General features: G+C 30.1%; 1 protein-coding gene across 5 annotated transcripts in view; it reads right to left on the bottom strand.

Annotated features, from left to right (window-relative positions):
- The window catches only part of LOC122271685 (uncharacterized), a 48822-nt gene continuing 22096 nt past the window's right edge, over positions 1 to 26726 (bottom strand). The window contains exons 3-9 of one of the 5 annotated variants that reach the window (XM_087165035.1): positions 24204 to 24330; positions 20894 to 20952; positions 13427 to 13564; positions 4690 to 4812; positions 1950 to 2109; positions 531 to 630; positions 1 to 134 (exon numbers count right to left, since the gene is read on the bottom strand). In XM_087165035.1, coding sequence (XP_087021161.1) covers positions 571 to 630; positions 1950 to 2109; positions 4690 to 4812; positions 13427 to 13533 — 450 coding nt within the window. In that variant the 5' untranslated portion in view covers positions 13534 to 13564; positions 20894 to 20952; positions 24204 to 24330 and the 3' untranslated portion in view covers positions 1 to 134; positions 531 to 570. Of the gene's footprint in view, positions 135 to 530; positions 631 to 1949; positions 2110 to 2706; positions 2864 to 3241; positions 3370 to 4689; positions 4813 to 13426; positions 13565 to 20893; positions 20953 to 24203; positions 24331 to 26726 lie in introns of those variants that run through there. The other 4 variants (XM_087165036.1, XM_087165039.1, XM_087165038.1 and 1 more) reach the window with 4 other exon arrangements.

Raw genomic sequence — 26726 nt, 5'->3', positions numbered from 1 at the left:
CTCGCATCTATTAAGAAGACTGGTTTCCTGTAACCTTGCCCATATACTTTGTAGGCGACCACCATGTTCAGGATGATGAGCACTGCTACCACAAACACATTGATGTTTTAACATTAAACTGTCGTACACAACACCTGTTAAAAAGTTAAATTTGGTATTTTTAAAAAAAAAACAGAGCTCAAACTATTAAACAATAAGGCGTCGCAAATAAATACTTAAATGATTAAAAACAAATTTGTAATCAAATCATTTACAAAGTCAATCAGAATGAAGGAGGGATTAAAATCATCAAAAGCCAGTTTAAATAGAGTTACTGGAATGTACTTGCCCTTCATTAATAACCAGCTTTCAGCTTCAATCTTAAATAACCAAGGTTTTTTATAATTTTAATCCATCCTTGATTTAATTTGTTAATAATTCATCTGATTTCAATAGCTTGTTTTTCTTTCTTTTAAGTATTACTCTGCAGTAGCCAGAATGTTTTTAATATAATTTTTATAAAGTTATTCTTTGAAGAAAGAGGTTTGCACCTGATGAGGAGAAGGCGTTTCCTGACGACTTCCAATCGGACTAAGAGCAACAAGAGGTTCGAGACAGAGGCTTTCCCAAATTGATGCCTGATGTAGATACCTATAAATGATCAACTAAAGTCAGTTTTTTTTTTACACACATATATTGAAGTATGTATTTCTTTAATTATAAAATTTTTTTTTATTTGTTTTCAATTCATGAAGTTAAATAATAGAAACATTGGAGTCATCTAGTTGTGAAACCGGAAAAATTATGAATTAAACATATCAATTAGCTTCAATAGGAATATGCTCTCATTACTAAGCTTTTTACAAAATTTTTTAATACAGCAGATGCATTCTTCATGCTTTGTATTAAAAGCAGGAGGTTTTGCATCTAGAGTATTTATCAATAATTTTTTGGGAAAGATTTCTGTATCGTGATCAATGGAAGAAAAATCGCCAAGTCTTGACAATTTTCAACAAGTAGTGGCCCACAAGAAACTGAAAAAAAAGGAGAAAGGGGGACCAACTCAAAGGGTATCGCTCGTAACCAACCTCTACATTTTTTTGAAAACGAAGTGCAAGTTCAAAATCATTTGACCCCTTGGAAATTGTAATTGAGGTGACAGATTACATACAAAATATTCCCATTCTTTATATACCAATGTGTTCTGTATGGAGTATAATTTTAAATCATTATAACATTTTTATCTATATATATACTACATAAAGACAAATGTTATCGACAATGTCAACTTTCATCCATGAAAAGGTGTCCCAACATAGAATTGAGTTAACATGTCTTATATACTAGTGAACTGGAATTAAATAATTGTAGTGGTAGACACACTACATTACCCCTTCAGAATTTTATCTGTGATAGAATCGATGAACAATTCCACTAGTTGATTCATTGCTGTTTTGTGTATAGACTGGAGAGCTGTATTAAGTTAACTGGATTTTGATCGCTGGCCATGACAGTTACATTAAGATCATACATAGCTCCTGCGTTGTAATTAGCAGTTGAGTGTATACAGAGAAATATTGTGTAATTGAGACTGAATAGCAACAGCGTGATGAGGACGGATGACCAATCTAAGTTTGGAACAGAAATAATTTAGAAATGATTTCTTTATTTAGAGAGGGATAACGACATAAAAACTTCACTCTTAAAAATTTAACTATTTTGAAGAAAAGAAAAGCATCAAAAGCATTTTTTTTCTTTCTTGATATTCCATAACCTGTTAATATTAGTATATATTTTATAAATTCAAGTTAGATCCTACTTAGAAAAAGAAGATCAATTTTAAAAAGTTCCAAAAGTATTTATTTTGGAACTAAAAATAAAAAAAACTGATACGGAATGTACAAAAGTTTTAGACAAAAAATATTTTAATTCTTGAAGTTGCAAATTAAATCAATCAGAAGACCTCTTACTTGTTTGAGTAGATTATGTTGCTGCTGCTCACAGAGTCTCTTTTCTCGAGCATATTGTTCATTTTGTTGAGGTGATAAAAGTATGGCTTGTGATTGTAGCATTGGATGATCAAGAGGTAGTGGAGCTGACTGTGTTCTCCCAAGAGGTCTTTGAATGGTTCTAGAATTGAAATTGAGGTAGATTGTTTAATAAACTTATGAAACTAACAGATTGAAATACATTCCAGTTCATTAAAATATCTCAACAAAAAATAAGCACCTTTAAAGTACTTTTTAAGCATTCAAAAAAAGTTTAAGCACTATTACATTAACAAAATGCAAAATAAATTTCAAAGACTTTATATGATCATGATAAAATTACTAGTTACTGACAAAGAACTTTTCAGAGGGCGTAAAATAAAGCCTGAAATTGAGAATATCTTGCAGCTGAGTTGCATTTGGGAGTGCAAGAATCTCATCAAACCCAACTCAGTAGTCAGTCCCAAGTATTTCATCAAACATGTTTGGCGCTATTATACGTTATGGGAAATGGATTGTGGTTGAGTTAATTGTGAAAACGCTGAATAGAACAACGTGAAAACCACACTTTTGCATGATACACAGCGAAACTCGGCAAGGTAAAAAAAATCTCATTTTCGAAAAGTGAAAATTAAGTAAGGGCTTTTAAAAAACGAAAATAAGCACTTTTAAGGTCTTTTTAAAAACGCTATGAACCATGAACTAAGTTATATTTAATCCAGTGATTATACAAACTTACCTGTGTAATCTGGCTTGTGCATAGGTGTCATCTCCATGTACATTCGAGAATCGTTTTTATGTCGTTGTAGACTGTAAAATCCCATTTCCCTCTTAACGTGGCTGGTAATCCCTTGTTCTGCGTTACGTTTTTATCCTTTTCATATCTAATATCACCCCTATGAATTTGTGAGTCACATTTTGTAACATGCTGTATATTAAAGCATTTATAAATAATAAATTAAATTTATTAATGTATTTTTATTTATGCGAGAATTATAAACAGATTAAATTCAACAAAAAAAATTAAAAGAAATATAGAAATTTTCACGTACATTAATATATTTATTATAATTTAAACATATACTATATATCGATTTCAACGAAGTATTTTTGCCTTTATGTTAACAAAGAATCAAAGTTATTGTAAAACAAAGCAATAGTTTGAAGCTGATATCTTTTCAATTTGACATAAAATTAAAAATTTATTACGTTTAAAAAAATTGCATGAATAATTGCTACTTGGACAACTAGATTTTTAAGAATTAGAGAGTATACCCGGTAATGCTGGGTAATATGTTAAAGACTGTAAGACATTTGATGCAAGAGGCATTCCTAGTCTTATGGTGGAAATATCTCTTTCCTGTACTTCAGAACCAGCTGGTACAGCACTTTTACCAATTTCCTGTAGAGTCGATAAAAAATATTCAAGATTCAGTATAGAATATGATAAAAAGAGAAGTTGCTTTAAAATAAAATTGAAAGAAAGCTAATTATTTAAATTAACTTAAAATTTAATTCACCATTGCCCTTAGCCGAAGATACATATGCCTAAAGTGAGAGTTTTACAGAAATGAACAAGAACTGTGTACTCTTGACCTCTTTAACCCTTTGCTTACCGCTGGTACAACATGTGGACCACATGCGATGGTACAACGTAGTTTACCGTAAGCAAAGGGTCAAGTAATGAGGGTGTTTACAACTTAGCGCCTAAAGAACTTAGAGGGTACGCTATAAGTATTGGTGTATATTATTTTTCCGTTCATTTTTCGATGCATTAAAAATGGCATTTCTATATAAAAGTCAGTAAAGAAATTTAAGATTTAGATAATTTCTTTTTTAGGAGAAGTTGCTTCACTTGCTCAGAATTTCCAAGAATAAAAGAAGAATAAGGATTGCAACATAAATTCTAATAAGAATCATTGATTATTTCATTTCATTTCTAAACGCTTAAACAATAAGATATCATTTTGACATAATAAATGTAACCTGTACTAGAATGCACGTCACAGATATTTGAAGGAAGCATTACATTAAAAATATGAGCCCCAATTTATTTAAGAGGCATAATTATTTATGTCTACAAATGCAAAGGATGTTGCAAAAATTGAAATCATCGAATTACTACTGAAGAAAGCAGGCCGAAAAACTTTTTTTTCAAATCCACTGTTTCCGCTGGCAATCAAACAGGTTTCAATGCTCTCAATAGTGATTTGTTATATAGTGTTTTTATTTCTAGTTTATATATTAATTAGCATCCGGTAATGTATGCAATTTTTTGAACTTCATTTTAGGAAAGCAATTCTAAAAATGCTTATTAAGAGGATCATGGAAAACTTCGTATATTGAGAATTTTTAAATATCAAAAGCTTGAAATTCCTTCACTTAAAAGTTGTGTATTCAAGCATTCAAACAGTAAAATTTGTGCCAAAGTAAAACTTGGTAATATATAATAATTCAATGTTAAAAAAATGCTTCATACTTTTAATTATCGATTTATTCTTCTAAAACACAAGAACTTTCAAAATTGTGACTGAAGCTAGATTTCATAAGATATTTATAAAAGCATTGAGTTTAAAATGTCAAACAAAAAGGGAAATTTTTTTTCCGGCAGCATTTTTAACATAGGAGAAATAAATAATTCGCAAGCAAGAGAAAGATAAAATTCTAAGTATTTTTTTAGAACAAAATATATTTTCCTATAACAGTTCCAAAATAAACTTACAGCAGATGTAGGTACAGGAGGTGTCCCCAATGATATATTTGGCAAAGATGGTGTTGAATACAATGTGAAATGATTGATACTACCTGGATTGCTGACTGAATTATATAAGGATGTGGGACTCTCCTAAAAAAAGTAATGATAATATAGTTGAAGATTGTTTTACAATTTCAAATGCTAATTTGGTATGCTAAGCAGTTTTAAGTGTTAAATGAAATTTACATTCTGTTAAAATATAATATTTAATTAATTTTAAGTAATATGCAAGGTACTTACTGAAGCAAAAGTGGTGTCTATGTATTGTAAAGTGACTATACATAACAAAGAGGTAATGTGCAAAGCTCTATATCTAAATGCTGAAAAAACTTGGAGTTAACATTTCTATCTCAAAAACGAAATGAGATATTGGAGATAAAATTGAATTAAAAAGTCTTAGATTGATTTAACACAAATACATACCTTGTTGAATTTAATGCTAACAAAGAACTTTTAAACGAAGATGGAGCTGGCTCGGACATATCCTTAGAATGCCCAAAGAAAAAATTTCATCTGTTGCGCTTACATGGGCCCCTGATGGTAAGAGAACAAGAGGAAGACCCAGATTTACCATCCAGCGCATGTTTTTGGGAGAATTAAAAGAATGTGGAATATCTGGCTGGGAGGTAGCAAGATCTATTGCTAAAGACAGGAGGCGTTGGAGGGATATGCTAGAGGCCTTAAGTGCCCAAGGCACGTAGAGGATAAGTAAGTAAGTAAAGAACTTTTAAAACAATGAACAACATTTTCTATATTATTATTTATTAGATTTATTACATTATAGTTATTTTCAAACAGAAAAATAAATGTGTCATTATTTTTAAAAGCGGAATAAGTCCATTTTTTCAAATTATTTTTTTCTCTCCATTTTCTAAGGGTTAGTCTTTGATAAAGATTAATCTATTTGGATGATGTTTTTAACACTATAATTTGATGAAACATCAAAACGCAGCTGTGATTATTAAAATCGTAAGAGAATAAATAAACAACAGGTTCTTTAGCTTCAAATGGACCTACCACTTTCAAAAATAAACGCTCAATTTTGCGACAAACCTTTATTTTCGATGTCTAAAACTTCTTTTTGCGTTATTCATTAGAAATAAATGAGTCTGTTAGTTAACTAGACATTTTCCCCTAGATCGTCTCATTACGTCCCATTGTTTAAAGTGTGAAACATAAATATGCATTTTCTTTTTTTAATGCGTTGATGTTTACAAAGTGTATATTCTTTTAAAATCAATACACTTTATAGATTATTTCCTCCCTTATTGTAACGCTTTCGTGATAGGAATGCTAACACTGCAATATTTCACCAGGTGGGGCTGTTGTAAGCAATCGCATCTTTTAGCGCACAGCCACTTTATTATACATAGGCACCATTTGTATAACTACAGCTGCAACCGTTCTGAAGTTTGGCTACAATGGATATGTGATACCAATATAAAATTCAATACCAAAAATACATATTTATCACATTCTTAGACAGGCTCAGTAGCCAAATTATTCAACAAAAAATAAGCACCTTTTAAGCACTTTTCGAGTTCTCAAAAAATATTTTTAAGCACTTTAAAAAAATATCATAATCAGGCAGAGCTGAAAAGTTTTTGACAATTGGCGGTTTTATCTTGTTTTAACCGTCATGTCAAAAAAAAAACTTTTTGCATTGTTTTTGACAATTGTCCAAAATCATAAAATTTTGAATCATGTAAAACGAATGGCGTTTTCATTCGCTACGGACTGACAATACGCCAAAATAGATAGGGGTTGAATTAATTGTGAAAACGTTGTATAGAACAATGTGAACTGTGTCTTTTTGTATAATTCGAAATGAAAATCAACATAGTAAAGGAAAAAAACTAATTTTGAAAAAGGGGAAAAATTAAGCACTTTAAAAATACCCCATGAAAAAAGCACCTTTAAGGGCTTTTAAAAAACGACAATGGAAAAAGAGCACTTCTTAAAAAAGCTAAGCACCCTGTCGTATACATAGTTTTTACTATAATAGTTATTCTGATAAGCAGTTAAAAGCTAATTCTATTCTGCTAACTTTTAAATCAATATATATTTGCATTTTAGGCAATATATTTCATATTGAAGATCTATGTGGCAATATATTTTAAAGATCTATTTCAGCGATCTCTAAACAAAAGTCATGCATTTAGAATACAGTAAGAAAAATAATAATTAAAATAGAGGGTGATGCTAGGATTTTTCTAATGGAAGGCAGGAAGTCTCCAACAATGGGGCATCTTTAGAGCTCAATATAATTTTTTTAAAAATATTTGCGGCGACTCAACTAAATCGTAAAAAGAAATAAAATATTTTAAAAATTATTTAAAGGGGCATACGCACCTAGGAAGGTCGGAAAAATCGATTCCCCCCCCCCATCTAATTATGTTCTTGACTGTCTCAAGAATCATAATCCAAAAGATTAAAACGAAATTCGTCATAGTTATGTATTGTTCATTATGAAAAAAATAAATGAGAAGACTAGTATTAAAAACCCTAGTTTATTTTTTCAAAAATAATATTTTTTAAAAATTATCTGAGTCTGGGGGATCTGAGGAATCTGAGTCTATGACCCCCCTCCCAGGAAAAATTCCTGGATCCGCCCCTGTCCTGAACACAACCAACCACCACATATTTAAATGAATATGTTTTATTTTTTTATTAAAAAATTTAATAAATGTCCTTAATAGAAGAGGATATCTGATGCTGCCTGAGGGGATGATTAACTCAAAAAAATAACGATTTTCTCCTGTCTTGAAATTGTAATTCTATTAGAGACAATCCTTTACCCACTTCTTTTCTTCTTTATTATTCTAATCAACAGAAATTATTGGAAACGTGTTTGAAATAAGCCGGACTTTAAAAAATTTTATTGCCAATGGCACGTTATAGATTCGATGTGCGTAAATTACATCATTTTTGGCAAGGTTTCAAAATTTTTATGTTAAGAGTGGTGATTGCAGAACAATGTGTATTTTAATTGGAATGCTTGAAAAACTTGTATACATAATTATAGATCAATATTTAGGAACTATATCTAGACTTTTAAATTAAATAAACTCTTTTCATATTTTTATTAAATTAATAGATTTCTCTACGACTTTAATGTAAGAAGGAAAAAAATTATATTTTCATACTATACATGTTAATTTTAATAGTAGTCTTAAATTATTACTTCAGCTTTTATTTTTATTAACTAATGCTGGTTTAAAAAAAGCATTCCCGCAACATAGATGCTAAAGCTTCACAATTTCGTTACCAACGGCATGATTATGGCTATGTGGTTAGGATAGGGCATAGGCCACCTTTACTTCGTAGACAAACTGGTACTCATCCATCTGAAGCTGGGTATGTTTCACGCCGCCACTAGGGATTGAATCCCGGTTCTTCACTTTGACAGACTTAATCACTGACCATTGTGGTTTTACTAGTTTTGATTAGTGCTAAATTTAAACCCATTATGCATATTCATTTTTTTATTATTTGATAATAAATGCAAACATTAAATTATAAAAATTTGAAAATTATTAAGATTTAGAAATTATTTTAAAGATTTTACGAAAACTATGGCATATTCGAAACATTCACATACTTGTTTACCGTTGTCACGGATTTAAATGATCAAAATAGTGTGATACTGCCCTTAATTTATACTTCTAAACTCCTTGTTAAAAACGAGGGCAATAAGCATACACATTAGCGGCCTCAAATTAGTATTTATGCATGTAAAAAACAAAAACGTCATCAAAATCGGAAAAATACTCTCGAATCTACTGACAAATCTAATACCGAGGAACGGAAAATTCAAAACAAAAAGATTTGTTTGAAAAACAGATTAAATTCTATGGTGTTTCTATGAATAAGCCGCTTTTCAATTTTTTCAGCAATCAAACAAGTCTTCATGTCAATAGTCTCTATTTCCTAGTTAATGATTTTCCAGGTTTCGATACCATTTCTATTTTTTTTCTCGCTTTTCTATTTTTAATTGACGTCCCTAAATTTGTATGTTTTTTCTAACTTCATTTTTGACAAGACGTCAAAAATGTATACACCCTTTATTATTACACGAAAGTTCAACAATTTGTTAAAGATTAAAAAATAATATACTCATTAGAAATTACGTTAACAGTAATTTCATAATAAAAATAATATTTTAACTCTAAAGCAATTATTATTAAGAAAACAAATTTTTCTTAGTCATTTTCACCGAGTTCTGTTATATTAACCTCACTAAAACGGGTTCATATGCGATATACAGTAGAAAGTTGAGCAAGTTTATTTCAGAAAAAAACTTTTGGTTGAACGAATCATTATTGTACAATATGGATAAAAATAAAATTTTAATAAGAGGGCGTATTTTTTTTGAATTATATTTTGCGATACTTTAATTTGTCATGATTTTAACCCTGAATATCGTAATTCATATGATATTTGTTACACATTGTTCATAAAAAGAGTAACTAATTGCTAAACGTGTTATAGAAAGCTAAAAGGTCGTTTGATTGGACCTTGATTTATCGATGCGCAATTTTTATTACCCTAACAGTAAACACCAAATGTTGGCAACTAATTACCAAATGTTGACGCGATCTTGAAAAGGTCGTTTTATTAGCCCTTGATTTAATGATTCATCTTATTACTATTTCAAAGCAAAAATATATTAGCATGAAATTAAGCAGTTTTATTATTTCTTTAAATTGCCCTAGAATATATAGGGTGTTTGGTAACGACCGATCTTAATATAAATCTTTAAGTCATCTCACCTTCCTCCCTAGTGATTCGTCTTTGATAAGTATTTTATTAATAAGTATTTCAGGCTGTAATTATTGAACACCAAAAAGTTATAAGCACATAAAGTACGAAAATGTGCTTTTAATTTCATGTATCGCTGCAGATTATTTAACGAGAAGAAGAGTTATTAAAGAGTTATTAACTTTTTGATGGGTTAATGATTTTTAAGAAAGGGCGTACTACTTTTAATCTATAATAATAATAATCTTAATTTAGGAGCGACGCTTAGGTGTGAGCAGTTTATATTAGACGAATTCTGGTTGCCAGCACTCTTGAGAAAGAGCATTCCATCAACTATTATTAAAATAAAGTGTAAGAACTTAACAATAACCAAGCGATCTGAAATGAACTGCAAAAGCATTTAATTCTGGGGTTTAGCAAGCGATAGCTAGCGGAGGTATATTTTGCCGAAAAAGAAGTCTTAACTTTGCTTAAATTTCTAATGAATTTCGGATCATCTATTTTGTAGCTGCTGAATCTCCTTATTTTTGAGGTACATTTTTTTTTTGTATCTAGAGTATTAATAAAATGTCTACTTTAATATTTTCTCATAATTTAACAAAATTAATTTTTTCCACCATTGCTTACAAAATAATTGAAAAAGATATTGAAATACTAACTGTTTGCGGAGATAATATAATTTTGTTACCGCTACAAAGAATCTTAATCAGTATAGAGGCAGACCGTCGTTAAACAGCCGACCCAATTTTTTGGGTTTACAACTACCACTGTTCAACACCTTGTGATTTTGAACCCAATCCAGAAGACAAGGGAACTCCTGGATCAAGTACTGGGAGATATTAGCCTCCGTGAAGGACTTTTTAATTAAACTGACTCGTATTTGCGTTACATGGAGAGGAAAACCTCGATAACCACCCACGTTTAGGCTGACTAGGATATTTTACGTCAACAGTGGTCGGTGCGAGCCGGGTGCGGAATTCGTATCGAAAAACCATTGCTGGGATTTGAACTCTATTTACCTCATTGGAAGTTGAATGCTTTATCCCCTGAGCCACTGCGGCTCTGCAGATATGATATTGTTAAGTTTCTTACTTTAACGAGAAAATATTAATCTACTTTAATATTTTGTTGCTTTGTGGGCAATCCGGGGAATGTTTGGAAAGCGAGTAGGGGTGGATCTACTAATATAATAAATATATAATATATTAGAGAGTAAAAGCTGAAGTATTAAGCAAGATCAATGTAGAGACAGTAAGCGAAGCAATCCGCAAGGGTCGGAGAGCAGGGGACGGATACCCCTGCTTAGTTTACTAAAGCTATTAGCAGCAGAATTACATGTCTTTTGTCAATAAACTAACAATGCGTCTTAATTTGCTTACATTTTTTAATTCCTTCCGAACAATTCAATTCAGAACTTGAGTTAGTTTTACGAACAAACATGAACCCACTCCATTGTTTTTAATGATTCCTACTTTATACGTAATACGTTCCAAATCGTCCAGCAATCTCATATGAACTTTGTAAGAAGTTCCAGGGTTTGACGAGCAAAAGCGAGCAGTCTGTAGAAAATGCACTTAATTTATTATTATTGCTGCATTTAATTAATGGACAAGATTTCATTTTCTGTATGATCACGTTGATTTACTAAAACTCAGCGAAAAAATTTATGCTTCCTACTTCAAAAAATATATTAAAAATTTCACACTACAAATCGCGTCCTTTTTTAGAACAATCTCGGAATAAATGAGCAATGCACTGCGTCAACTGTTAGAAAAAGTATATTTTTGTTATCTAAATTTAATAGTTTTAATTTGTCAAAATTTTTATACAAATCTGTAGAATTTGATTTAAATTGGAAAGTACTAGTCTATTTAAAATATTTTTAATTGAAAAACCACTTTTTTCATTAATGAAACACAAATAATTTTCACTTTGTCTGACATAACAATAATTAAAAAACGTTTTTGCTTTAACCTCAACGTCAGATTAGGCATGCGAACGTTAGTCATTTCGCTTTAGCCAACAGACAATTTATACAAAATAGTATGAGAATATTAAAACGACTATCATTTTGCAACTTGATCTCTGTAATGACGATCATAAACTTTTAATGTAATTTTAGACTAGCATATATTCGTTCTTAAAAAAATTCAAATTTGTGTTCAATTTGTGTAAATTAAAAAAGTTAAAAATAATATTTCTGCAGCATAAAGTTATATTACGCGAATTAAAAATTGGGAGCAGTTGACTATTTTAAATATCTTCTAGACAAATAACTTTAGCTTTCCATTTGAACAATCAACCTTGAATATTTAAAAATCAGGTCATATTGATTTAAGTAAGTTTTGGAGGAACTTTTCTAATTTTATAAGAACTCATTCAGAAAAAGAACTTTTTTTTAAATTAAAAACCCCTCAAATGACTTGATTATTTAACTTTTATAGATAACACAATGTTAAATAATTAATACTTCCACGAACTATGGTATTTGACGTTTAAAAAGAATATTTTATTATTAATTTATTTAAACATATTTTTTATAGTTTTTTCCTTATTTTGTAATAATTTAGGTTGAAATAAGTAAAATATTATATTTAGAAATGTAATAATTTATGGTTATCAGGGGTCAGTCCAGACATTTTGTAAAAGGTCCGTTTTTCGTGAAATTGTGAAATAATTACTCACATTCTTTCAACCAGGGTCCGAGTTTATGAATTTGTGCAAATAGGGTCCGTTATTGCAAAAAAAAATTTTTTTTTTTGAAGTAGTTTTTAAATTGTAAAGACATACAAGATTATGCTCAACACTGCAAAATTATAATTAAAAAAATTAAATTTTTAAATATAAACAACAATTTCTGCTTCTAAATTAGAGATGCAATATACAAATATTTGGTATTTAGCCTATACTGCTGAACGCAGAATATTAATTTCGGACGAAAAGTGGAAAAATCGTCTGCCGAGGACAAAACTTAATTCGTTTACATCCATCTTTCTTGTTTTCCGCCCTGGAAAGGGTTTATTCGATTAACAAAATAATAATGAAGATAACCAAATTTGTGAAGGGTCCAATTAAAAGGAAGATCATTTTGTGAAGGGTCCGTTTTTAATTAAAAATATTTTGTGAAGGGTCCGTTTTTAAGTTAAAATATTTTGTGAATGGACCGTTTTTATGAAAAGATATTTTGTGAAGGGTCCGTTAACGGACCCAAATTTCTTCTGAACAGACCCCTGGTTATGAAATAGAGATAGATAGGTACAGAAAAGTCCCTTCATCTGGGTGATTGTGTGAATGTAACCAGCCTGAGCCGCGATGGCTCAGGAGATAGCACGTTATCCTTCCAATGAGGCAAACCGGGTTCAAATCCCAGTCGATGCGAATTCCGCATCCAACTTGTACCGACCACAATGCTGACGTGAAATATCCTAAATGGTAGACGGATGGATCATGGGTGAGAGTCCCCTTGCCGTCAGGCTAACCGTGGGAGAGTCTCGTGGTCTTCCTGTCTATGTAACGCAAATGCGGGTTAGCTCCATCAAAAAGTCCTCCACGAAGTCAAATTTCTGCCAATACTCGATGCAGAAGCTCCCTTGTCTTCTGGATTGGGCTCAAAATTACAAGGCTACGGAGTTGAACATTGGTAGTCGTAAACCCATAAAATTGGGTCGGTTGTTTAACGACGGTAAAAAATTTTACCAGCCCTATGAACGGGTTTGCGGTTCAATGACATGGACGTCGATACTCCACCGTCGAGGCTTAGCCACAGGTGCCCAATGGGTAGCGATAAGTGTGGAGCAATTCTGAGGCCAATAGGAAATAAACCCAAGTACACGCCATTAAAAAATGCTCTAACTTAGAATATTTAAAGATCCTGAACGTTTCTAAGAAAAATCTTGAAATAAAAAATATTTCTTTCAAGATTTATTTAAAAATATAAATTTACCAGTGGTAGCTACTGACGTGCTTGCTGATAGCAAAAGGTGAGCATGATAGAGTCAACCACTTCTTATTCATTCGATAAGACACACTGAGAAGGACAAATTTTGTCATCTTTCCCCTCCAACTGCAACAACCATTTCTCCTGCAAGAGACATCGTTTTTTTTGTTACAAATTTTCCCGTATCAAAATTTTTGATGGTCGCATTAAAGTTTTTTTGATAGTTTCAGTGTGATTCAAGAAGGTCACCATCATCCGAGATTTTCCATTACATGTTCACGGTTTTCGATATGCCAACAGACTTCCATCAATCCATGATGGAAATTAATACTATGACGGTTAACCATCAAGAGAAGTCTCATGGATCAAAAACCCATGATGATCCTTGATGGTTTCAACTATACATTTTCTTGATGGGAATTCTTGTTGGTTCTCAGGAAAATACCATCAAAACAATCTGGGTTTAAAAAACCCAGAAACCCAGAAGTTTTATTTTGGACCATCATAAATCAGTCCGAATTCCTACATTTAGGTGATAGTTGTTCATGATCGTTCCAACATTTGATTTCTAAGATACTGTGATGGAAATTAGGAGAGCTCAAAAGGAACAAACCACGAGAACAAATTGCTATTCTTATGTTGAAACATCATAAATCAGTTCGAATTCCTAGATTGAAGGGATATTTACTTTTGTTGGTTACTATCAAAAAATATAATGTTTCATGATAGAATTATTGATGGTTACCATCAAGATTATGTTGTTCCATCAATGGAAAACCATCAAAAATTTTGACTTGTGTAGAGCAAAAGTTATCTCAATACCGAAAATGGTGGCAACTGCTTTACACTAAAGTGAATCACTGTACATAAACTCTTGGTATTTAAGTGTTTTCCTACACAAAGAATCAAAGATAGTTTTGAACCACCATTTTGGTATTCAACAACGCTAAAATTTAAGAGTTCAGTAAGATATGATACAGATGTGAGTCGGTAAAGTTATTTTTGTGATACAAAAAGTAAGAATCATTAATTTAGGTTGCATATATATGTTACCCTGAATAACCAAAATCAAGAGAATGTCGACTTTCACTGGTAAATGTCAACAATCACATAGTCGTTTTGGTGATTGTCCAAAATATTTCTTACATCCGATTTTATATTAACTTATTCGTTTGTATTATTATATGAATTCGACATTTTAATATCTGATGAAAATAGATTTGGGGTAATATCAGTGTGTACCGGTTAAATGCATACTAGGGAAGTGGCACTTTACCTTAAAAAAACATTGATGTAGGGCATACCGGAGAAATGTATTCCGGGTAGAGGCAATAAACTAGACCTAGTTTAAAATTCGGACATTTACCAAACAGACTATGTGACTGCCAACTTCAAAATTACCAATTTCCGTCATTCATAGCAACATATATCTATAACGTTTATAGCATTTGTTTTCATTTCCATGAAAACCATTATTCTGCTTCATATCAAAAATAAATATATAAATTAAGATTAAACCCCCGTAGTGCAAATTCAACCTTGACCTTAAAAAAACATGGATGTAGGCACTTTAGTTTGTCTATGGTAAGAACTCCTCCCGTGACGAAGTCTGAGGCTGTCTGCTGCTACGAAAACTAGAATAGCGCATTTCAGTGCGGAATAGCTTCTATTCTCTTTAGGGCTGACATAATAGACCGAAGAAAAAAAGATTAATTTTCCCTGGCCGACCAGAGCCAAAACCTGTCCTAAGCAGTGACCCCACACCTCTACGTACAATAGTTATATCTCGTTACCATAGTCACCGTCATGGGTGCAAAATAATTTCCATAGACTTTTAACTGATCATGATAAAATAACTAGTGGATGATGAAGAATTTTTTTTCTTGATTACATTAGCCACCACAAAAACAATTTATACACACTTTTTAAGCTATTCAATATTAAGTGGCTCATTTTATTTTTAAATCAATAATTACTTTATTTAATTTTATAAAAAAATTAATTCAAAATTGTAATTTAACTATTATTTTGAAAATGTTATCGAATGTGTCTTTTAGATTAAAATAAAAGTTATTTATAAAAGCATATTCAACGAAACATTAACAAGATTAATATTATTGATCATACCGAATTTGTGTAAACATATGTAAAAAATTATGCAAACTAAGATAACTATAATAAATTCATATTACATACGTAAATTAGTGCATGGACCCTAAAAATATTCATTTTTGTTATTTGGTTCAGTATTTCTTCAACACTAGAAAGACTGAAACTTAGTATACACCTATATTGCCCAAAAGTAGTCAAAATAACTGGATTGTTAAAGAATAACTAATGTTGAAAGAGAAATTTGCTTAAAATTAATTTTTAAATTTTTTATATAATTTACAGCTATATAACAAGTTATTAGTAAATATTAACAATTATAAATTATACGTTGTACAAAAAGTCACAAAGTTCTAAGAAATTGTGTCATCATTGTTTTTCTAATTGAAATTAAAAAGCAATCAAAATGACTTCCTTAGCGTTAATGAAATGATTGAAAATATTTCTTAGTAATTTTGAAACGTAAATATAATGAATTTAGAAGCTAAGCATTTTTGTTAGAAGTAAATTATTACATGGTTATTGCATTCCTAATATTTAACAAATATGATTTAATTAAATTTTTGGATTTGAATTGTTTACAAAAAAAAAATCCTCAAAATATTATTTAAAATTTTTTGGAATGACAAATCTGAATTTGTTTACATAACTAATTATTGGATTTTTTTGCTGCATTTAAAATATTAAAAACCCCTCAATTCAAACTTTTTTTTAAATATTGCCTCTAATTATTTTTGAGTTCTCATAAAATAACTTAAGAGTACTGAAAATTTTAAAATTAATAATACCATAATTAATAAAAATTTGAAATACGATTCACTACAAAATGAAAAGAATTATGATCGCCACAAAGCGATCACATGTTATCCATTGGCAAAATGGCTGTAGTCTAATTTTTTGGGGAACTTCACTGTGTTTTCATCTTGGACATCTTTAACTGCTCTGTACACAATTTTTCAGACACACTTGAATGTAGCTGAGAAACATTCTGTGTAAATTCCTTTCATGACTGAATAGACATTGAACAGCCAATCGAGATCAATAATAACGCATTAGTACAATGGTGTTTGATGGAGATTGTAAGCTGCATCATACACCCGCTTCGGATTCACAAGTTCATACATGAAATATGACTTGAAATCTCAGTTTTTTTAATGAATCGTGAATGAATCATGGAAGACATTCTACGGTCTTGTGCAAGTTACTGAAAATGGATCCTTTTATCTCTAACTGGTGATCAACACCCAGTTCCCGTATTTACATGAAAGGGGTTCGGATAGTCACCATTCGGTAAGGTTCAATTCTCTCAACCACTTTGGTACTTTTGTGAGGGATGCTTGCGTTTGTGAACGGAATACTTTCATTTTTCCGTTTGTGTGCTTCTTTGGCCTCGGTTTCTTTGGCCTGAACTTACTAATCTCGGTAAGTTCAGGTCTCGGCATCAAATTTTTCTTGCCTTTACTCTAACTTTTTGGACCATGTCAATCAGGTTGGATTCCCTTCATTTGTGATATTCACCTGAATTAGTAATGAAAACGATCTGGTTTGAACACAACTCAAGAAATACTAATGGAATCTCTCTGGTCCCATATCTCAAAAACAAACTCAACAACTTAACGCATAACAAAATTAAAAGTGAACAAAAGAATTAAAAAAAATTATCAAACAGCAACGGTTGCCACAGCAACGCATGCGCACTGTTTACTATTACTCTAGATTATTGAAGCTGAAAAGTGGGGAAGCCTTGAAATCCAAAAAAAGATTCATTTTGCCAATGGGAAAAAAGTACTAAAGTACAAAAAATATTTATGAAATATTTATGCAATTGGTGGACGGAATTAGGAAATATTAATCCTAAAATTCTCAAGTAATTCTTAAATTTAATGAATAAAAGAAAGATGGAAGTTCTTAGGTGATGAAGCTTTAGGATTCTTCAATGCTCTGGAGATCCACATGGAAATATGTAATTAGTGAATGATCCCAAAGTCAAGTTCGAAGATAAGGGTACTGAACTGTAAACAGAATATCACGGGAAGGCCATTTGCTTTCCAATGGCGAAGACGATGGCGCGTCATCCACGGTGAAGTTAACAAGAGAAATAAAATTTTCTATCGCTATTAGGGAAAAAAAATTGAAACTGTGTAGTTGGTTCTCATAATCAGCAAAAGTTCGAGAGATTTTTTGCGGTTCGATTCCTGAGGGTGGAAATTGAAGTCCGAAATTGAGAATCTCTTGCAAAATACAGCAAAGTTGCACATGAGAGGACAAAAATCCTTCCCACCGAATACAGCTCAGTATACGCACATGCGGACCCCCAAGTATTTCATCAAACATGTACGGTTTTTTTTCATACACTACGGCCCAACAGTACGACGAAGTAGATAGGCAGGGGTCTGTTTAGAAGAAATTTGGGTCCGTTAACGGACCCTTCACAAAATATCTTTTCATAAAAACGGACCCTTCACAAAATATCTTTTCATAAAAACGGTCCATTCACAAAATATTTTAACTTAAAAACGGACCCTTCACAAAATATTTTAACTTAAAAACGGACCCTTCAGAAAATGATTTTTCCTTTAATAGAACCCTTGACAAATTTTCTTAATCGAATAAACCCTTTCCAGGGCAGAAAATAAGAAAGATGGATATAAACGAATTAAGTTTTGTCTTCGGCAGACGCTTCTTCCATTATTCGTCGGAAATTAATATTCTGCGTTCAGCAGTATAGGCTAAATACCAAATATTTGTATGTTGCATCTCTAATTTAGAAGCAGCAATTGTTGTTTATTTTTTAAAATTTAATTTTTTTAATTATAATTTTACAGTGTTGAGCATAATCTTGTATATCTTTACAATTTAAAATAATTGTAATTTTGCAATAATTACAATTACAATTTTGCAATAACGGACCCTATTTAAACAAATTCATAAAAGCGGACCCTGGTTGAAAGAATGTGAGTAATTTTTTTACAATTTCACGAAAAACGGACCTTTCACAAAATGTCTGGACAGACCCCTGATAGGGGTCGAATTAATTTCGAAAACGTTGAATATAACAATGTCTTTTTGCATAATTCATGGCGAAAATCAACATGGTAAAGAAAAAGTATCTTATTTTGGAAAAGGGAAAATCAAGCCCTTTTTAAAAACTTCCATTATAAATAATGGGCTGAGTAAATACGTCCATAATGACTAGTGCAACAATTTAAGATAGCTTTCTTCTTAAATAAACAAAGACCAGCGAAATTATCGGCAAACTTTGGTTAAGATATTAATTAATTATTTAAAAAAATATTAATGTGATCTTAGATAGTGTAAAAAATGCCTATAAACTATTCACACCATTTAAAAACGTTAACAAGAGGATACATTTCGTTTTAGACAATAACAAATATTTCTTACAGTAGTTTGAACTAGTGCACTACAAGTGAAACTACTGTAGTCGCTACCTTTTTCGTAGTGTTTAGAGTAGTGTAAACAAGCAGTGTAACGATAAAAATAATAGCAACTATTTTTATCGTTAGTTGAGAAAAAAAGTACGGTTCAAACGGATTTAATTTTTCCAATTTGATTGGTGCAAATCTTCACGGGTTCGTCAATGGATGCAATGAAAATGAGCCTTTGGCTGCGGCTGAACTTTCACAGAGATTACGTAATTAAAATCACGTATGACTAGAAATTAAAAATAGCTATTACGTAAAATAGATCATAACTTTCACACTTTCCGGTCACACTTTCACATATAAATGCACACTAATAAAGCATTCATGTTATTTCAAAAACGCGGAACATATTTTTTATGCACTTAATTTCTAAGGGGAAATGAAAAAGCCTTAAACAATTAAAAAGATGCAATTATTTGATAATTTCGCATTTCTTAAATTAAATATTCGATGTCGAAATAGGTATAAAAAGTTGAAGGTTAAATGAATAAATTAAAAACAAAAAATTTTTTTTTGGAGTAACAAACCCACTCTTGTGAACATAAATATTTCTTAATTATTCCCTTATTTTTAATGTGAGCCAATTTGTTATTCAAAACAATTTTGAACATAAGTTTAAATTAAGTTCTCCGTCAAAGTTCGTCTCCTTAAATTAGTGAAGTAGTTACTAAAAAATTCAAGAATTGGTCGATTGTCATTGCAAAATAGCCTCTATTTTTTTTAAAGAGACAAACGAATTACATTTACAATGATTGTTATTATTAATTAAATGTATAATGTACTGTCTAAACTGAGTCAAATGTTTTAGTTACTGCTTAATATAGCTAGCTTGCTGTGAAAAACTGGTTCCTATTAAAAAAAATATTTTTGTTCTTGTCTCAGCGCGTATGAAAACGATATAGTTTAAAAATTAAATCAGTAAATAGTGCTGAGCAGAGATCGAAAATCAATAACTGACTTAAAATTTTGTAAGCATTCATATTTTTCTAGACAGAACGTCGCAGGGCAGGTGCACCTTCGATTTTTTAAAAGGATTTTTTTTCACATTACATTAATTAAACGGTCTAGTATTTGAGTTATTAAAAAAATAACACCTGAATTGAAATTGCAATTCATCAAATAGGAAGGTATGCAATAAGTATTACTTAAGTATGAATATTAGCATAGCAATATTTTTATTCGAGTCAAAAATTTGAATGTTTCTTATAAGTTATAATTTTTTATAAAATAATCCAAAACTTGTAATTATTCAGGTAACTTGCAAACCTGAGATTAGTAAGGAATTCCTGCATTATTCAAAAACAGAATTTTTTATTGAATTACACTGAGTTGATGACTTCCTAAAATATTTCTTGTTAATTATATGAGCTCAACATTTTTCATTAAATGGCTATAAATTTATGAGCTTATTGAAATTATCATTAGATAATGAATATAAGTAATTAATGATAAAGATTATCGTTGTAAAAGGAATATTTTTCTTTATCATTGATTAAGGATGATTTAAAATGTTAATCTATAAGCTCAACAAATTTCTTAGAGTATCCCAATGAGCTAATAATCTTAACTTTGGTCAGCATTTCAAAACGTTTGGAAAAAGTGAAAAGAGCAGTACAATAAGCGAGCAACAGCTGAATATAAGCGACCTGAATAATTACAATAAGCGAGCAACAGCTGAATCCCCAGGATTGAAGAGTGGCACCCATGTTTATAAAGCCATCGACATAAATTTAACATATCAAGTATTAAAAGTTCTGAATTGTGTAAATGTCACATTGTTGTAAGATAATCTGGACTTAATTGAACACATCAAGTTTTTAAAAGTGTGTTTTGAATTGTCAAAATGACACATTGTTGTAAGATAATTTGCATTCACAGTTATAAGTATTTAAAAAAGTGTAATTAAATGTAAAAATCTTACCGTGCTCATTATTCAAAGGAACTTTCTTGCATTGCTGAATGGATTCGAGAGAATAGAATCTGAAAGACAAAAAGTAAGTTTTAGTTCTAAATAAGAATCTTTTTGTTAACAATACAAGACATTTCCAAAGTCGAATTTTTCAAACAAAGCGCTAAATTAATCGCGTAATTAAAATATTTCCTGCTATTAGTCCATGAGTTCACGTAATTTTTTTCATGTCATGATGAAATTTTTACTTTACTAAACCAACTCTAGTTAATCCCCTCAGCACTTACAGCCTTTTTTAGTGAAATCATCATATGCTAAAACAAATTAGTTTTTTCAACAAACAGGAATGATTTAATGTATTCTTTAGAATAATTTTTGTAAAGCGCTGAACACATAAAAAATATCAGTGATAAAAAAATCCTCTTTTTTTCAGTTTCAAAATCCATCTTAAAAATACAAAATACAGCTAGTGGATTCCAGGATTGTACTGACCGCTGTACTCGGTAGTAAAATTTTCAAAAGAAAATTTTCAATTGCTCAATTGCAATTATGTTCAATTTTGATTTTCTTAATACTTGCTCGGCATGATTAATTGCTTCTCTTACTAATTGTTTTGAGAGAAAAAACATTGTTTTTAAAAATAAATCATTACTAAAATCAAGAAGCTGTAACAAAACATAATCTACAGGTTTCGACTCTTTTCTCATCAAGTACCTAGTCATGTACTACTTTATTTGAAAAAATATTGCAGACCACTCGAATATGTAACTTTATTCCCTTCTAAATGTTCCATCTTTTTTCAGTAGCGGCTATTGCTACTTAAGATATATCTGAAGTATATTTCTTTACTTAAAATTTACGATCAGAGTTAGTAATGTCAAGCTCTACCAAAATTTGAAATGTGGAATTTTCTATTTAAATATTTTCCATAATGTTTTATTTATTATATTGAAAAAAGTTTTTCAAATATACTTTGTGAATTCAGAGCTCTATAATGAAATTTAAACTGTGTATCAAAGAAGAAAAAAGAGTCCACTTTTCATTATACGAAATACACAATGCAATTCCGTTGTATCACTGATTTATTTAAAATACTGCTGTCATTTCGATTTAATTTACGATTGAATAATTTATTTTCAGGTGGTTTGGAAGCATGTTTAGGGGGTAGGGGACGGTGAATAAATTTTAATGCTTGTAAATGATGTTTTGAACCATGCAAAAAAAGTTCTTTATTTCAAAATATATTCTAAATTTTAAAAATGATTTTTATGATATAATTGATAACTATGTCTAATATGTTGGAGAACATTTTAGTAATTTTGAAAATTCTTGTACCAGCTATAGAATGCTGGAACATGAAATTTTTAATTAATTATAGAAGACTATTTTTTCCAATTAGATAAATATTTAAAATTTTTTATGCACTTTTATTGTATCCCTGGTTTACATAAATTACTGTTGTTATTCGATTTAATTTATCTTGAAATATTTATTTTTAGGTGGTGTAGAGGCCGTAATAGGTGGTGGTGAGTAAATTTTTAATTTTGTAAGTGATGGTAACCAAGTGAAAGTATTTCTTGAACTCAAAAATATATTTCAAATTCTTAAAATGATTTTCATGCTCTAACTTATAACATTGAATGGAAATATAAATATTTTAAGAACACCTTAGAAATGAAACTTCTTATATGACAGATATTGAATGTTGGAAAAATGAAGATAATAAATGTTGGATAAATAAATGAATTATTAAAATTCATTTATTTATTCAGATGGTGGTGCGGGAGTTATCGTGAGCAAAAGCAAGAAAATTTGAAACTTTAAAAATTGCACACAGAATGCTCCGTATGACAACCCTTAGCAGACATTTTTCGACATCTTGTCAAAAATAGAGTGATAAAAACATTCATAATAATAAATTATTGAAATTTTATCACACTGAAAATAAATGGACTCTAAATTACGAATTAAAAAGGAACTAAATGAGCAATAAAATATAGAACTTATTAAGTATTGGAGTCTACTAAATAATTTAGTCCTTATTCTCTGTTGCTCAGAACTTATTTAAAAATTAAAAAGTATAAACATTAATAAAATTTTATTAGTAGATCTGACAAGAGATTTTTTTAACTTTCAAAGCTGCAAATAAGAAGTGTCTAGTTTTATGCAAAATAGTTGCACTAAGATGACAGGTCCAAGACAGATATTTGAAAATAGTTTATTTTGAAACAATTGATTCAACTTATGCAAATAAAAACCCTATCGTATTTCAATATTATGTTAATAATGTATCTTAAAAATTAATTGTCCTAAAATGGTAAAATGACTTAACTTTAGTTGTTGTTTAAGTTAATTTTCACTTTTAGGTCACTTTTGTCCCCTAAAAGATACAGTAGACCAATCATAGAAGAGAAAAAAATTAAATTATGATCATTCTTAATTAAAGTACGGTTCTAACTTATTTAATTTTTCGAATTTGATTGGTGCAAGTCTTCGCAGGTCCATCATTGGAAGCAATGAAAATGACCCTGTGGTTGCAGCTGAGCTTTCACAGAAATTACGTATTTAAAATCACGAATAACTAGCATTTAAAATATCTATTACGTAAAATAGATAATAAGTTTGGTCACACCTTTGTATACGAATGCACACTAATAAAACACTCATGTTATTTCAAAGAAGCGAAACGTATTTCTTATGTACTTAATTTCTAAGAGGAAATGAAAAAGCATTAAACAATTCAAAAGACGCAATTATTTGATAATTTCGTATTTCTTAAATTAAATATTTGATGTCGAAATAGGTATAAAAAGTTGAAGGTTAAATGAATAAATTCAAATTAAAAAAAATATTTTGGAAAAACAAACTCATTCTTGTGAACATAAATATTTCTTAATTATTCCCTTATATTTAATGTGAGCCAATTTGTTATTCAAAACAATTTAGAACTTAGGTTCTATTAAGTTCCCCGGCAAAGTTCATTTCCTTAAAGTAGTGAAGTAGTTACTAAATTCTGAATTAGTTTGTAGTCACTACATTTAAAAAAAAAAAGTAGTTGTAGTTGCAGTTAACTACATTTGTAACACAGTAATCGTTATAAACAACAAAAATAATGTAGTTTTTCCGACCAATAATCTTAAATATAATATTTCAATTAATTAGCTCTAATATCGAATCAATTCTTCGAAAAGGTAATTTTTCAATGTAGCTCAAAATATTTTTTACACTAATAATTATAGGAACTTCAGAGTTTTAAAATGCTGAATATTGAAATATTTGTGTGCTTTTTTCTAAAAATTTTTTGAGAGTTAAGAATACGTACCGAAAGCTTTCTGAAGTCACAGATGCGTGCGATCCGGACGGTAGGAGTTTTCACACTGAGTAAACCACTGCCGCAACTGTTGCCACTCAATCATAAAAATAATAGCTCATAGAACTTCTTCTAAAACCTAGAAATGTACAAACACTTTGTTGCAATATTAAACATATTACTTTAAAAAACATTTACCTTATTCTAACTATTATTTTTCATTGGAAAGCAATTTAATAATTAAGTATTGACAATTTTTTTTTAAAATGCAATATTGAGAATTACATGGAGCTATCATGGTTTTGCTTTTCAAATAGGAATTGTGTGTAGAAATGTCATTTATGTTTTGAATTATATTGCTTGAAATAATTAATTAAATTACAATTTTTCAAAAGTTATTATTTTTTTTACAGCTGAACGGGGACTGAGCATTGAAACAGGAGGGTCATCACATTTTTTTTGCTGTAAATTATAAACATATCCTGCAGGTACTAGAAAATTTCTGTACTTTCAGAAGATATTTTTCTTTCCTAATAGTAGCAAAAATTTTGTATTAACGCATTAAATACAGGGGTTGGACAAAATAATGGAAACACTTAGACACTAACACGTTTTTTAATATTGCACAAAAAAAATAAATTTAGAAATGATTTCTCAAACATATAAATGAAGTTTAAACTTTTTGAGGTTTGTGGGATTGACAATAAATTAAAAACTAAACTCAGTGGCATGGCAGACCTATAGAGGGCCAAGGCCTAATGTGCCCATCTCAGTTCCTGACTTTGGGCTCTGGTGTGCAGGAGCAGATGTTCCGGTTAGATGGTCAGTCGAATGCGGAACCCCCAGTGTTTATTTCCCAAGCATGCTTGGTACTCATTTTACCGACCCACTGAAGGGATGAAAGGCTGTGTCGACCTTGCTCTGCCCGAGGATCGAACCCAGGACCTGTGGAAAAAGAGCGCGAAGCGCTATCATTCAGCCACCGGGCGTTTGACAATAAATTAGGATAGGGAAAAAAAATTAACATCCTATGGTACGCTGAAAGTGTAGTAATAGATTTATCCACCTCCACATAAGAACGAATTAAATAGATATATGTACCTTGAGCAAAAATACAACCTGAATAACTTTCGCTCTAATGATCGGATTTTCACGAAGTAAGTATCTATCTCATTGGTTTTCGATTAAGAGTTCCAATCTTAATGGGTGATTTCAACTTCGCTAATTAAGTAGTGTTAACTATTAATTAGTGCTAACTATTAATTAAGTTACTAAATCGAACACTAAAACGAACTTTCTCGCAATGAAAATTAATTTTTTTTACAGAAATGGATTTCTTACTTTTAAAATCTGGGGGCTAGCCGCAATCTAGAAATTGTGGTCCTTATAGTATACTACAATATACTAACTAGATACTATTTTTCGTATTTGTTTTATTTAGAACAAAGTCTTTAAAGTTTTTAACACAATTTAATTAATAGAACACTAAACAATTCCTAATAGATTAATATCAATATATAGAAAATTCCTATAGTAATATTGCATTAAAAAAAATAAACAGCATCAGTTAGTCAGTATTCCTTTGTAATAGATATCATATTTGATTAAGAGTTTTAATATATTTCAAGAATTTCTTAGTCAAATTACATAAAAGTAGGATTTCAATAATATGAAAGAAAAAAATAAATGAAGAGAAAAAATAAATTGTAAATTGATTGTAATTGATGTAATTGTAAATTGATTGATTGAAATTGATTGAATTGTAAATTGATGATTCCCCAATTCCAAATTCAAAAATTCCATGATATGATTACTGTATTGATAGTAACCATAATAAGAAATCAAAATAATAGAGCAATTAGAAACAACACTTTAAAGTATTTTTAAAATATTAAAGGTTTTAATCTTTAAAAGTCATGGGGTTTTGTTCTTTGTCTAGGTTTCGAGTTAATTTTTGTCTAATTGATTCTTTGCTGTTCAGGTTAAATTTAATTTTATGCAAAGTACTATTCATAATTATTTCATAGCGCAGGACTCGTCGCGCGCCAAAATAAGGAGCACTGATGTTAATCTTGACTTGGAGATTACTTTGGATAAAAAGATACTAAGTCAAATTTTGAATTTAAATAAATCAAAAAATATTAAAAAATTTAAAAAAATGCAAAAATAAAAGTTGAAAATCTTGTTCTTTTGCTGAAAATTCACAAATTGATTGCCTTTCCAATGTCTTTTTTTTGTAAATGCTTTACTATAACTTATTTAATTCAATGTAATTGTTGCAATTTGTGTTATATTGCACAGACTAGTTTAGAATTTCATAAGAAAATTAATTCTCACTGATTTGTTATAAAGATTTTTATAATAATAATAATGGTACTTCAGATTAAAAATTTTACATTTTCAATTTCATAATTTTGATATTGTTACTCTTTTTATTTTGGATTTTATGGAAAATGTAGATAATAGGCTTGATTTAGAAAATATTTATATTAGCAGTATTAAAACTCTTTTTCCTTAAGGTTTGAATAGTAAATT

The sequence above is a fragment of the Parasteatoda tepidariorum genome, chromosome 5 (assembly GCF_982258835.1).
Source record: "Parasteatoda tepidariorum strain Cologne lab strain chromosome 5, Ptep-v5.0, whole genome shotgun sequence".
In the NCBI taxonomy this organism is placed as follows: domain Eukaryota; kingdom Metazoa; phylum Arthropoda; class Arachnida; order Araneae; family Theridiidae; genus Parasteatoda; species Parasteatoda tepidariorum.
This window is presented reverse-complemented; position numbering and strand designations above follow the sequence as displayed.